General features: G+C 38.1%; 1 protein-coding gene across 3 annotated transcripts in view; it reads left to right on the top strand.

Annotated features, from left to right (window-relative positions):
* Positions 1-14,883, top strand: part of ABCA5 (ATP binding cassette subfamily A member 5) — a 75,959-nt gene that overhangs the window by 39,096 nt on the left and 21,980 nt on the right. For all 3 annotated transcript variants that reach the window (XM_045489558.1, XM_045489557.1, XM_045489556.1), the window contains exons 18-22: positions 908-1,027; positions 5,263-5,464; positions 8,608-8,777; positions 11,027-11,154; positions 11,824-11,961. In XM_045489558.1, coding sequence (XP_045345514.1) covers positions 908-1,027; positions 5,263-5,464; positions 8,608-8,777; positions 11,027-11,154; positions 11,824-11,961 — 758 coding nt within the window. The remainder of the gene's footprint in view (positions 1-907; positions 1,028-5,262; positions 5,465-8,607; positions 8,778-11,026; positions 11,155-11,823; positions 11,962-14,883) is intronic.

The following is a 14,883-nucleotide window of genomic DNA, read 5'->3' as shown; positions in this document are numbered from 1 at the left end:
GGAGCTGATTTTCTTGATTTACTTTGTTGTATACTTTTCTGTTTAATAATATTTACATGTTCCCAGGTAACTGAAGTTAATATACCATTTCTGCTTTACTTTGCTTTTGAAAATGAGAAACTACAAGCTAACATGGGATGTTTTTTCATTCTTTGGTTTTTTTTGAACAAACATCATGCGAGAAACTGTAACTAATATGTTAAGTAAATGTATTTGCTTTGTTGTCAAGAAACAGATCGCTCCATTTGCTTAGAGGCAAATGATATAATTTGGGAATATGTAATCATGTAATTATACACAAACATACATGATTGTTTATATGTGTTCTCAAGTCCTTTTCCAGTTTTATGATTCCATAATGAATTACATGATAATATGGTAAACCCTTGAATTATTTTGATTGTGGCATTATCTTTCCGCTTTATAATGAGGAACTCCAAACTCAATTTCCTTTATCTGTTTAGGATCTCTTAGTAACTAAAAGGATGTTACTGATGCAGATATGTTGTGCAGAATTCCCAAAACATTTACTTCACTTAGACAGAAATTTTCTGTATTAGTTTAGTTTTCTATATTATATTAACTAGAATAAAGTACACATTGCCGACTTAATGTACCCTGCCTATCATTCTGCCTGTGAAATATTTCTTAGGTTTAATTTATAATATGATAAATATCTACTAGATATATCTCTATATAAACAAACATTCCTTGGGCTCCTTAGCAATTTTTAACAATGTTAATGGAGTTCTGAGACCAAAAAGTTTGAGAACCACTATGCTAGTAAATTTAGTCATATCCCATTTTAAAAGGGATATCCTTTTAGGATATCCTTTTAGGATATTTTAGAATAATTCATGATGATATGCTTAACTTCATAACGTTCTTTCTTTTTTTTTTTTTTTAGGTTTATTTTCTGCTCTAGACACTCACTCAAATTTGGGTGTTATTTCTTATGGTGTCTCCATGACAACTTTGGAGGATGTGTTCTTAAAGCTAGAAGTTGAAGCAGAAATTGACCAAGCAGGTAGAAACAAAACTATAACAAAAAATTTTTGGCAGTGAACCAGGCAGATGGTGAACAAGACAAATAATCATATAAGCATGTGAAATATGTATTTGGGGGAAGAAAGAGTAGATAAATAAGGTACATAAATAAGTAACAGATATTTACTGATAGTAATCAGAGTTATGAAAGAAGTAATTGGGTGGTCTTGGGAGGCAGGTAGCTTAGATCGTATCTTCAGGGAGGACTGTGTTGAGATGATAAACTAAGACTTGGATGGCGAGAAAAACCCAAGTACATTTTATTGCAGAGCTTTCCAGGTAAAGGGAACCGCTACCACAGACTGTTAAGGAATGAGTTGGATGATTTTGATGACAGAGGAAAGGCCACTGTGGATGGAGTTTAGAGAGCCAAGCAGATTATAGGGGAGGGCCAGGGGCCAGATCATGTTTAGTCTTTGAATCTTTGAATATCTGGAAAAGAAATTGGTTTGTTTCCTTAGTGTGGTGTGAAGCTGTCGAGAGATTTAAAGCAAAGGAGTGCTTTAAACATCTGGTTTGCATATTTAAAAATGCATTTTAAGTTTTAAATGATGAGTAGAAGCAGGAGGACCAGTTAGGAAACCGTTGTCTTCGTTGAAGTAGGATGGTCGTGAAAACAGGGAAGCGCGGATAGACGTGGGTCACATTTGTGGTGCTGGTGAGGTCTTGCTGATGGGCTAAGTGTCAGGTGTTGGGGAGAGGGAGGGATCAAGAATAATTGCTAAGCTGTTTGTTTGACAACTGGGAATGGAATTGCCATTTCCTGAGAGTGGGGGAGTAGCAGGTTTGTAGAAAGGAGGGGGAGGAGTAGGTTTATAGAAAGGAGGAATTTCGGCCCGGATTTTGGTTATATTATTAGACATCCAAGTGGAGGTGTAGAGCGGGCAGTTGGATGAACACATTTGGAGCTGAGTGAAGATGCTGGGGCTAAAGATGTAAATTCTGGAGTTAGAAGTAGATAGTGCCATAGGTTTTGCTGAAGTCACCCCGGGAGAGAGTGCAGACAAAAAGTGGAAGGGGGGCCCTGAGGTTGGGCAGTGAAGGGCCAAAAAGAGCTGATGAAGAAGGACCCATCCTTGCTCTTTCTCTCTTCACAAAAGGAGACGTTAAAGCCCAGACAAAAATCACAAGGAAGTGATCACTTATTTGTTGATTGCTGTGAAGAATAAGATGAGAACAGAAAAGATGGTTTTGGTAACAGAGAAGACAGTGAAGGATTTGATAGTATGGAAGCCAGTGGTGACCTTGACTGTGCCATTTCAGTGGTGGTAAAAGTCAAAGTTGGTTCTTTGCAGTTTAGGGAAAGGGCGTGAATTGAGGAAACTTTCTTACAATTGAAAATTAGCAAGGTGGTTGTGGTGGTAGGTCGGGAGGGTGAAGGAAACGGGATGTTTCTCTTACATGTGGAGAAAGGAGAAAAGGCAGGTTTATGATGGGGACATGATACCAGATTGTAGCCAGAGAGAAAAAGTTCACATAGAAGTTTTAGATCTTATGTAGTTGGGGAAAGAACAAGGTCTCAAATTTGGGCATGCGTCCAGTTTGTTGAAATTGAGTAGAGATAAAGGTATGGGAATAGAAGAAATAGAGGAAGTCAGTGATCAGAATCTAGGATGCATTATCAGTGAGTATGTTTGTAATACCTTGGATAATGGAAGAGAATTAGATGGAGAAGACACTTATAGCTGTGGGGCTAAATACTTTGAGGTATAGGAGGTAGTGGGTAGAAATGTTTGGGTAGTGGCAATAGAGATGAGAAGGCTGTATGCTGTGTAGGTGTCATTTAGCCTTATTCTGTAGCACTTTTAAGTCCATCATGCAGAATAAATTTACTTCTAATATCGACTTGCATTCAGTTTGGCCAATTTTAATGGTTTTATTTTTTAAAAGGTTAAAAATGCCAAATTCTGGGGGTGCCTGGGTGGTTCAGTTGGTTAAGTGTCCAACTCTTGGTTTAGGCTCAGGCATGATCTTTTGGCTTTGTGGGTTTGAGCCCCTACATCGGGCTCTGTACTGGTAGTGGGGAGCCTGCTTGGAATTCTCTCTCTCCCTGTCTCTGCCCCTCCCCCACTCACACTAGGTCTCTCTCTCTCTCTCAAATAAACTTTTAATTAATTTATTTTTTTTCATTTTTAAAGTTTATTTATTTTGAGAGAGAGAGAGTACAAGTGGGGGAGGGCCAGAGAGAGAGAGAGAGAGAGGGAGAGAGAGAGAATCCCAAGATTCTCTGACAGCACAGAGCCCTATGTGGGGCTTGAACTCACGAACCATGAGATCCTGACCTGAGCTGAAACCAAGAGTCGGACGCTTAACTGACTGAGCCACCCAGGGGCCCCTATTTTTATTATTATTTTTTTAATGTTTATTTATGTTTGAGAGACAGAGCACAAGTGGGGGAGGGGCAGAGAGAGAGGGAGATACAGAATCTGAAGCAGGTTTCAGGCTCTGAGCTGTCAGCAAGAACCTGATGTGGGGCTGGAAACCACAAACTGTGAGATCATGACCTGAGCCAAAGTCGGATGCTCAACCAACCGAACCTTCCAGGCACCCCAAGATAAATAAACAAACTTAAAAAATATATGTATCAAATTCTAGGGGTGCCTGGGTGGCTCAGTTGCTTGGTTGTCCACCTTCAGCTTAGGTCCTGATCTCACGGTTCATGAATTTGAGCCCTGTGTCAGACTCTGCTGACAGCTCAGAGCCTGGAGCCTGCTTCAGATTCTCTTTCTCTCTCTGTCTATTCCTCCCCTGCTTGTGCACTCTCTCAAAAGTAAATAAATAACCATAAAAATTTTTTTTTAAAAATACATGTATCAAATTCTGTAGAAGGTAAATTGGTGCTTGCTGAATACCACAATTGTGATGTACAATATTTTAGCCCCAATTTTTAGTTTGATTTAGTCCATTGTATCAGTGAAAGAGAAGGATTAAACTGGGTTATTTTACTAAGTCATTCATCTAAACTGTTGAGTTGCTAAGGTCCCAGGATAACCAGGCTTGGTTCAATATTACTTTATGCATTATTCCATTCCACTCTTAAAGTTTTTAATGTGTACTCATTTTTTATTTTTTAACATAAATCAAATAAATCCTTCCTTGTGGTTCTCATAATACTGAAACCAATTTTCACATCTTCATTTTTTATTTTTTGAAAATTGCATCACTTATAAAAATACATATATTTTTCCTGTTCTCGTTGATTTGTCTGTGTTGTCTGTGTTTGTCTCATGGAATCAGTTGTATAGTATGTCTCTTTTGTGTCTGGCCTCTTTTACCTAAATTATGTTTGTAGGGTTTAAACTATTGTAGGCATATAGTAGTTTATTCAGTTTCATTGTTTTTAGACTATTCTATTACAAGAATATTTCACATCTTATGTATTCATTCTCCTGTTGATAGACATTTGTGTTTTTCCCAGTTTATGACTATTCTGGATAGGTTGCTAGCTAAGAATATTCTTTTTTTTTTTTTTTTTTTTGGTTTATTTATTTTGAGAGAGAGTGTGTACATGTGCATACCACATGCAGGCAGGGGAGGGGCAGAGAGAGAGAGAGAGAGAGAGAGAGAGAAAGGGAGAGAGAGAATCCCAGGCAGGCTCCACATTGTCAGCGTGGATTCTGATGCGGGGCTTGAACTCACAAACCATGAGATCATGACCTGAGCTGGGATCAAGAGTTGGATGCTAACTGACTGAGCCACCCAGGCGCCCTGGTAAGAATATTCTTGTACATGTGTTTTGGTGGACCGTTGTACATATCTTTGTTGCATTTCTACCTAGTAGAGAATTTTCTGGGTCATAGTTTATGTGTGTGTTCAGCTTTTTTTTTTTTTTATTGCATTTTTTTATTTTTGAGAGGCAAAGTGAGACAGAGCATGAGTGGGGGAGGGGCAGAGAGAGATGGAGACATGGAATCCGAAGCAGGCTCCAGGCTCTGAGCTGTCAGCCCAGAGCCTGATGCAAGGCTCAAACCCACGAATGGTGAGATCATGACCTGAGCCGAAGTCGGACGCTTAACCGACTGAGCCACCCAGGCACCCTGCCCCGCCCCGTGTGTGTTCAGTTTTAATAATAGTGCCAAAGTATATGAGAGTTCCGTTTGTCTACATCACCACCAGATGTGTGCTTCTTTAAAATCTACATGTCTCTGAAAGATTTTCATCCTTTTAAGGCTTATACCATAATTTTCTGGCTTTCTGTTTTGTTTTGGCAAATAGATTACAGTGTATTTACTCAGCAGCCACCAGAGGAGGAAGTGGATTCAAAATCTTTTGACGAAATGGAGCAGAGCTTACTTATTCTTTCCGAAGCGAAGGCTTCTCTAGTGAGCACCAGGAGCCTTTGGAAACAGCAGGTGTACACGGTAGCAAAGTTTCATTTGCTTACTTTGAAACGGGAAAGCAAATCAGCGAGATCAGTGTAAGTGCCATCACTTTTCTGCCTGATGAGTTGTTTTTTTAAGGATGCAAATTCCATTGGTCGTCTTCATTCTCTAAATGTAAATGTAGGTAAATCTATGTGGCTTCAAAGATTAAGACTGTAACTTCACAATGTCTGAGAAAAGAATCATGCATTTAGTAATTTGTTTGAATACCATTAGAGTTTTTACCCTTTTTTTAAATTAGCATTTTTGGCTCATCTAGATAATGAGGGACTGGGGCGCCTGGGTGGCGCAGTCGGTTAAGCGTCCGACTTCAGCCAGGTCACGATCTCGCGGTCCATGAGTTCGAGCCCCGCGTCGGGCTCTGGGCTGATGGCTCAGAGCCTGGAGCCTGTTTCCGATTCTGTGTCTCCCTCTGTCTCTGCCCCTCCCCCGTTCATGCTCTGTCTCTCTCTGTCCCAAAAATAAATAAACGTTGAAAAAAAAAATTAAAAAAAAAATGATAATAATGAGGGACTGACATAATATTCTCTAATTGTGTAAATTTTGAATTGTTGTCACTGTATTTAAGTTTTATTTTGCAATTACATTTTTCACAATTGTTCTGTGTCTGCTACTACTATTTATAGCTGTTTTTTATAAACAACAGAAAGAGTAACTTTTATCTCTGTTTATGGGATGAAGAAACAAATATAAAGAAGGCTTTATAGCTTGTAGAACTGTGATCAAAACTTTTCAATTTTGCTTCACCTCTCTCAGGTTCCCATGGGTGCTAGACTTTCAATTATTGGGACATAAATTCAACACTTTCGTAGAATACACACCTATCTTGTTAGATCCGAAACAGAAGTAGAAGTATAATAAGCAAGAATAGAGTGTTGTTATGTGCTTGAGATATGGTGAATTCATTTGCTTTCTTGACCTGATTTATTCAGTATCAAAGAAATGTCAGTCAAGTGTTTCATTTATTCCAGCCTCAGCGTTACTGAAAGAAAAATACTCATTTAAATCAGCATGTTTCAGTTTATTTCATTGAACACTACCCACCTAAAATACTCCCTGAAAAACAGTAAAAGTCTTAGTTCAGACTGCCATAACAAAATAATATAGACTAGGTCGCTTCAACAACAGAAATTTATTTTATCATGGTTTTAGAATGTGGAAATCAGATTGGGATACCAAATTGGTCCTGAGGGCACTCTTCCTGGTTTGCAGAGATGACCCATTATCTTGCTCTGTGCTCACATGACTTTCTTTATTAAGCACAGGAGAGAGACAGAGCAAGCTCTCTGCTCTTTCTTCCTACAAGGGCACTTAATCCTGTTTTGAGGGCCTTAGGCCCATGACCTCATCTAATCCTCATTACCTCCCAAAGGCCTTATCTCGTAAGACCATCATGTTGGGAGTTAGAGAGTTGGGAGTTAGGAATTTCGGGGGAGGGTGACACAAACATTCAATTCCTAACAAATATGCATTTGACCATCTGTACATTTAGGAAATACTGTATCTTATATTTCCCCCCTTAAAGAGTTATTTATTAGCATACGAAAATGCTGGTATATGAAAAGAGGTTCCATGGTAAAGAATTGCTTCAGCTTTAGAGTTTCCAAATGCTGTTTAATCCTGATTTTTTTTTAACTTAAAATACCTATTAAATATTATAGAACTAGGATTCAGTGCAGTATGTTTTTGGAAATGCTGATTTAAGTATACTTACAACAATTTAAGAATGATTTTTTTTTTAATGTTTATTTTTGAGAGAGAGAGAGAGACGGAGCTTGAGCAAGGGAGGGGCAGAGAAAGAGGGAGACACAGAATCAGAAGCAGGCTCCAGGCTGAGCTGTCAGCACAGAGCCCAACGTGGGGCTTGAACTCATGAACTGCAAGATCATCGCCTGAGCTGAAGTTGGACTCTTAACTGACTGAGCCACCCAAGCACCCCAAAGAATGATTTTTTTTAAAAAAATTACAGGTTTTCTAACGTACCTGGGTGGCTCAGTTGGTTAAGTGTCTGACTCCTGATTTCTGCTCAGGTCACCATCTCACAGCTCCGTAAGTTTGAGTCCCACACTGGGCTTTGTGCTGACAGTGTGAGGAGCGTGCTTGGGATTCTCTCTCCCTCTATGTCTGCCCCTCCCCTGCTTGCTCTCTGTCTTAGAAATAAATAAATAAACATTAAAACAATAGGGCTTCTGAAAATTATAAAATTATAAAATGTGATAGTTTAAGCAGTCTCTACCCACTTGCTGTGACACCTATCACATATAATGTAGCAACATTTTGCAGGATAAGACAGAAGGATATCTGTTTTCCACACAGAAGGTCATTCTGAATAGGGTATAGAATTATGTACTTGACCAATAGCAAATAATGATCCTTATAACTGTATGGAGTATATCTTGTCTTGCCTGTAGAGGAACGGTGGAAGTTAATGTGGTATAGATGACATTTCAAAGATGGCAGTCATTCAAAGTTTCACTGTATTTTTGTTTCCTTCCCTGTATCTAAAATATTTTTGTATCGGGGCGCCTGGGTGGCTCAGTCGGTTGAGTGTCCGACTTCAGCTCAGGTCATGATCTCCCAGTTCTTGAGTTCAAGCCCCGCGTCCGGCTCTGTGCTGACAGCTCAGAGCCTGGAGCCTGCTTCAGATTCTGTGTCTCCCTCTCTCTCTGCCCCTCCCCACTCATGCTCTGTCTCTCTCTGTCTCTGAAAAATGAATAAACCTTAAAAAAAATTTAAAAAAAAATAATAAAAAAATATATAAAATATTTTTGTATCATGTTTTCTAAAACATGTGGAGGGTAAATAGTTCAGATGTAGGGCAGGAGCTGTGATAGTCCCTTCAAGACAACAGAGATGTAAATGTGGCATAATGTTGGGTTCTTAAAAGTTAGAAGCACAAGTTTACATACCCTAGAAAAATTTCAGGATGGCTACGATGTTAGTTTTATAAGTTTTAATTTTGTCATTGAATATTGGCTTTCCATCCAGTATTGTCATGAGATCGTTTTGGAGAGTAGAATTCTCCTGAGTGCTATTTCTTTCAAGTTTTTTCTTTCAATTTTCTTTTTTTTTTTTTTTTAAACATGAGTACTTTTAACTGTCATTTGAAGGAAGAGTTTTTAAAAATAGATTTCTATATTAATGTGCCCTGTGCTTGTTTTGTCTTTGTGCCTTTCAGGTTGCTTCTGCTTTTAATTTTTTTTGCAGTTCAGATTTTTATGTTTTTGGTGCATCGCTCTTTTAAAAATGCTGTGGTTCCCATCAAACTTGTTCCAGACCTATATTTCCTAAAACCTGGAGATAAACCTCATAAATACAAAACAGCTCTGCTCCTTCAAAATTCTACTGGTGAGAGTGTGTGAAGGTCTGTGAATGTGTGTTGGCTGGGGCCTGGGGTGGTGGGATATAGGTCAGAGATTGGGATTTTAGCAATAGATGTAAGGTAAAGGCATGGCCTGTCTTAAAAACTGAACTAAAAGGAAAAATCACTGATGCTGAGTAATACATTACAGAAGTGAAATTTTGGTTTAAATGTAGATTACAGTTTTAAAAACTAACCTTGTACTGTTTATGATAATAAAATTTCATTTTTTAACGGTAGCTGCATATTCTCGAGCAGTGTGTTTCCTATCATATTTTATGACAAGCAAAATAAACTTCAGGAATTGAAACATCCTTTTTAGAAAGAGTTAACATTTATGCAGTTCTATATCTAAATAGAAATGTTTAAGCAGTTTTTCAAGGACTATCTGAAAAATCAGAATTAAGAAAAATTGCCTTAGATACAAATATTTATAATCGAATACATTAAATTGGTTTTGAGTACTTTTGGATTTGCTGATTATTCTTAATTACCTAGTTGTCAAATATGAAAAAACTAAAGAACCATGGCCTTGAGCAAGGCTCAATTCTGCTTTTTCAAAATGTTAAAACCTAGTACAAAATTTCATTCCTACATGATCAGTTGTTCCTACAAAATCTCCCATCTGCATGGGTCGTTTTTAGTCCCAAGGTTCTTGAAGAGTAAATCAAGGTTAGCTAACTGGCAGATTGACAGCAGAATAGAAGGCAGCTTTATTTGCTTATCTTGCTGAAATATGTTAGAAAGTTGCATTTAATGCAATCATTTACATAACTCACAAACTCTTTGGGGTTTAATATTTTCCAACACTTCACCTATATTCTAGTATCTCTCCTTTCTGATTCACTATTAATGGAAGAGCTTTAACCGTGTTAAGATAATCATCATAGTTAGGGATGATTATGAATTACTCTTAAAATCATCACTTTTAAAATGTGGCTCTCTTTTTATTATGTAATCTTTATTCCTTTGGAGGAAGAATGACAGAAAACTACTCTTGAATAGAAAATGTGATGTTACTTCTTTCATTAGATTTTTTGTTTTGATTTTAATCTACATTTCATGATGTTAAAGTATAGTACTGCATGGAGCCTCATACTCTGATAAAAATTTTTTTGTTTGGGAAATTGTGTGTGTAATTCAAATCTTTCTGCCTTGTGTTCATTCTCATTGATCTATAGAAATTCTAGTATTTTCCTTTTGTTATTTTCTAGTAGTTCTAGAGTTGCATACATGTGTACCCTCTATTTTCCTAGGCTTTGTTGGTCCTAAACAAAGCCATGTTTCCTTTAGGAATCACTGGCGTCTGTGTCTATATTGGCTTGTATCCATGCTCCTTGCAAAGCTTTTTGTATCACAGGTGATACAGTTCCTTCAGTTATAATGTAGCTCTCTTGTCAAGAGTATAGAGCCACAGAGGCCAACTGGAGATGAGAGGTCATTTAAGGCACTAGATAAAGCGTAAATGTTGTATCTAAAAAAGCACCAATGAAAGCACTAAGAGCACCATTTTCTCTGACACTCAAGTTTGGTGCTGAGTCTGATCCACCTGCCATACTGTTTTCAGTTACTGATAGTGTTTTCCTTTGTTTGGTTTTGATTTCCCTCAAAGCCTCGTTTGTCCTTTCTGGCTTTTGTGAAGATGTAGAGGAAACTGTTTCCATTCATCAGACCTGTTGGTGTAGATTTAAACCTCAGACAGGATTCACAGTCTTTCCCTTGGCTCCAGGCAATTTAAAGAATATAGATGGAGACCTGATTATGTGTTTTAATATTTTAAGACAGTTAAGGCATGTAAGACACGTATAAGGTGTGTCAGCTCAGAGCAGACAGAAATCCTCTAAAGAGTGATCTTACCTTACTCCATACCCTGCCTGTCTCTATCTTTCTGAGCCCAGTAAGGTTATCTTGTTACATAAGATCGCCAGATAGATTTTAATTCTCAAAACGTAACCAAATTTCATGTATTCTAGATACATTTTCAACATTAATAGTAGCAGCTTCAGCTAAAATTTGTGCAGTTGCTGTGTGCCAGGTTCTGTTTTTAAGGCCTGTGTATATATTGGTTTGGATTTGAATCCAGGCTGACTGGCTCCAGAGCCATTGTTCTTAATTATGCTTTATCTAATGAAGATAATTTTTTTTTTCAAAAAAGCTCTTTCCAATGTTATTAAAAGTCTGTGTCTGTTTCTCATTTAAACTGATTCTTTGTTATTTGCTTATTTTCTAACACCAGACTCCGATATCAGCGATGTTATTAGCTTTTTCACAAACCAGAACATAATGGTGACAATGTTTAATGACAGTGACTATGTGTCCGCTGCTCCCCATAGTGCAGCTTTAAATGTGATGTATTCAGAACAGGTAAGAGGAATGTGTGTGAATGAATAACTATTTGAAAGTTATAAAACATTAAGATATTTTCTCTAAAATTAATCATTTGCTTGGGGTGCCTGGGTGGCTCAGTCAGTTAAGTGTCCGACTTCAGCTCAGGTCATGATCTCACGGTTCACAGGTTCGAGCCCCACGTCGGGCTCTGTGCTGACAGCTCAGAGCCTGGAGCCTGCTTCGGATTCTGTGTCTCCCCCTCTCTCTGCCCCTCCCCCACTCATACTCTGTCTCTTTCTCAAAAATAAATAAAACATTAAGAAAACTTTTTTAAATTAATCATTTGCTGGCTTGACCTCATTAGTTAGAAATTAGAATTTACTTTTGGAAATAGCTAGCTGTGTTTATCATGTGTTTTATGACCTGCTGAATGACCAATTTATAAAACATTTTACAAATAATTTGTTTAAAAAATCAAAATATTTATAGATTCCAAGCCAGGTTATATTTATCTCTCTGTCTTTATTGAATATGATTTCTATAATTTGTTATATATTATAACAAATAATATTTGTTATATATTGTTATATATTTCTATAATTTGGATCAACTTTAGTTAGTGAGGATTAGCTCGGTCTGTGAGAAAAGCTTGGTAGCAGTATGTTTCATATAAAGTATGTCATAACTCTCTTTTTTTAATTGTAGGACTATGTTTTTACAGCTGTTTTCAACAGTACTATGGTTTGTTCTTTACCTGTATTGATGAATATTATTAGTAATTATTATCTTTACCATTTAAATGTGACTGAAAGCATCCAGGTTTGGAATACTCCATTCTTTCAAGTAAGCAAACTTAAAAAATGTGTGTGTGTGTGTGTGTGTGTGTGTGTGTGTGTGTAGTAAAAGCCAAGTGTTAATACAAATGAAATCTGTAGATGTTCATCATATAGACAGTTCTTAGTCTTATTGAAATTTGGGGATGGTTTACATCTGGGTTTAGGACTGCCCAGTATTGGTTTGCTTCAGGCAAGGAAATTCTGTCTTGGTACTGATATTTTGTAAAGCGTAAGTATTTTTTGTATTCATCGTAGAAGAAAAATTAAGATAATTTACAAATGAACATTGTTCATCTAAAATCTCCTCCTGGGGTAATGAAAGAACCTTGAGAAGTCATCCATACAGTCATTTTCCCTCTAGATAGGACTGTTGGGTTATGAAAGTGAAAATTAACTTAAGTTTTCAGAAGAATAGTCAACATTGTTCTCTCGCCATTATGTTTTATTTTTCACATATTGAAAAATAAATGGACAAATACCTTTCTGTAATGGCAGTTTTTTTTTTTTGCTTTCTATTGCTATACTTTTTTAAAGTAGCTTTATTGAGATATACTTCATATACTATGAATTAACTCATTTAAGTGTACAATTAAGTGGTTTTTATTATGTTCATAGAGTTCTGCACCCATCACCATGCCAATTCTAGGTTTTATCTTCCTCCCAACCCCCCAGGAAACCCTTGTTCCTGTTAGTTAATCACCTCCTATACGCCCCCCCCCACCCACCCATCCCTACTCCCAGCCAGCCACCAATCTACCTTGTGCTTCTGTGGCTGTTTAATCTACACCTAAAACTTGTTTAGTTTGCTGTAATGTTTTGCCATCTTGAAATGGAGATCACATTGAAGGTGAGTACTCTTCTTGGTATAGTTTTACTTAAACATCAGATTTGCATTTTTAGAAGATCACTGGCACCAGGGTGGAGAGCAATTTCTCTGGGGTGAATGGTGGTGGCAAAAGGAAGGAAACTCAGATTTGATCAGAGATTGTTTTACTAAATAGTTCAGGTGAGAGGAGATGATGAGTGACTGAGTTAATGCAGTGGCTTAACAATAGCGATAGAATCGGGGCGCCTGGGTGGCGCAGTCGGTTAAGCGTCCGACTTTAGCCAGGTCACGATCTCGCGGTCCGTGAGTTCGAGCCCCGCGTCGGGCTCTGGGCTGATGGCTCAGAGCCTGGAGCCTGTTTCCGATTCTGTGTCTCCCTCTCTCTCTGCCCCTCCCCCGTTCATGCTCTGTCTCTCTCTGTCCCAAAAATAAAAATAAACGTTGAAAAAAAAATTAATAAAAAAAAAAAAAACAATAGCGATAGAATCAAAAAGATGTTAAAAGATCTGTCATACTTCATCACTGTTGCGTTTGTGAGGTGAGGAAAAGAAGAGTCGTGTGTCTTACGGTTTTGGGTAATGTGGTGCATGGTGGTACTGTTCACCAGTTTTGAGAATACAGGCAGGAGAGAGTTTGGTTTTGTTTGGTGAACGGAGACGCTCATTTCAGTCTTGAGCGTACGGAGTTATTGGTGATCCTTGTGGCATTTGCCTGATGGGGCATGTAGGAGGCATCTGGATGAATTAACCTGGAGAAATTTCTGGACCGGAAATAAATATTGGGAGTCACCAATACATAGGTGATACTGAAATCACCAGTTATGGCTCATCCTCTGTGATTTTCTTTAATGTGAAATATTCCAGACCTGCAGAAAATAGGCATGTGTCTACTACTCACATGTTCCAAATGTTAATGCCTTGTTACACTTTTTTTAATTTAATAAAATTTTAAAGATACAATTGAAACTTCCAGTGTGCTCCTCCCTAATCTTGTTTCCTTCTCTTCTCTGTGAAGTAACCACAGTTCAAAATTTATAATTCCTGTGTATGTTTTTATGATGTTACTACATTTGTATGTATCCATGACTATTAAAAAAGATCTTGCAACTTATATTTTCATCAAACACGGACATACTGGTTTTTAAAACCAGAAGGAAAGAACTGAGACTTTTAAAAGGCTCAGTTCACAGACAATAGTCTTACTAATGTTCCACATTTTTTCCCTTCCTTTGTCAGATTCTGTGTGATTGAATACAAGTATGTTCTCACTAATCTCCACTTACTGTACCATCTAGTTTATATAGTTATTGGTTCTGTCTGGGTCTTCCACTATAAATTACCATAGTTTGGGACAAATTCTACAATGTCATATGACATGAATGAAAGAATTGGCTTTACTGCTAAAAACCGAGAAGGCCAGTGTTGACAAGATGCCTTCTGTTTCCACATCGTCCTGTAGGGAGATGTGCCAGGGCCGGGGTGACTACTAGACGTAGTGTGGGTTCTCTCCTAGTGCACAGGACCTTCCCTGTCCCACAGGTGTATCTTTCACAGAATACGGGTAAGAAAATGGCCTTGTGGAGGGCAGGGTGATACAGTAACTTGGTTCTGGGTGACTTACATTTGGGGCCCCAGCTGTTTACGTAGGTTGTCCGGAGAAGTTTGCCTTCCGAACTTGGCTCTTAGCTAGGAACCATCGGGGCCTGTGGGAATTCTAGTGCTCCCTGCTGGGGAGAAGAAACTCCTGTTTCCAGGAGGCTGAGCTGGTTCCAAAGCACAGCTTTTTCCAACAGAAGAGGGCCCCGAGATCCCAGATGGCTCAGTCCTCACAACCAGTGAGTGCATCAGAAATCATTCTGACGTGGTCCTGTTCATTGCATAGGACTGCTGGTGGACATGTAAACTGCTTTTTCATGCACATTATGAGTTTTAATTAAATGGGGAAGCTTAATTTAAATGCTGCATTATTCCCTGTTACAGATAAGAAAATGGAAGTACCATGATTTGCTCAGGACTCTATAGCTGCTTCCTAAGTAGCAAAGTTGGTCCTATAAGTCACTGCCTGTTAATAACTGCCACTCATTCCCTCACATAGGCTACGCCT

Source organism: Leopardus geoffroyi, chromosome E1 (genome assembly GCF_018350155.1).
Source record: "Leopardus geoffroyi isolate Oge1 chromosome E1, O.geoffroyi_Oge1_pat1.0, whole genome shotgun sequence".
NCBI lineage: Eukaryota > Metazoa > Chordata > Mammalia > Carnivora > Felidae > Leopardus > Leopardus geoffroyi.
This window is presented reverse-complemented; position numbering and strand designations above follow the sequence as displayed.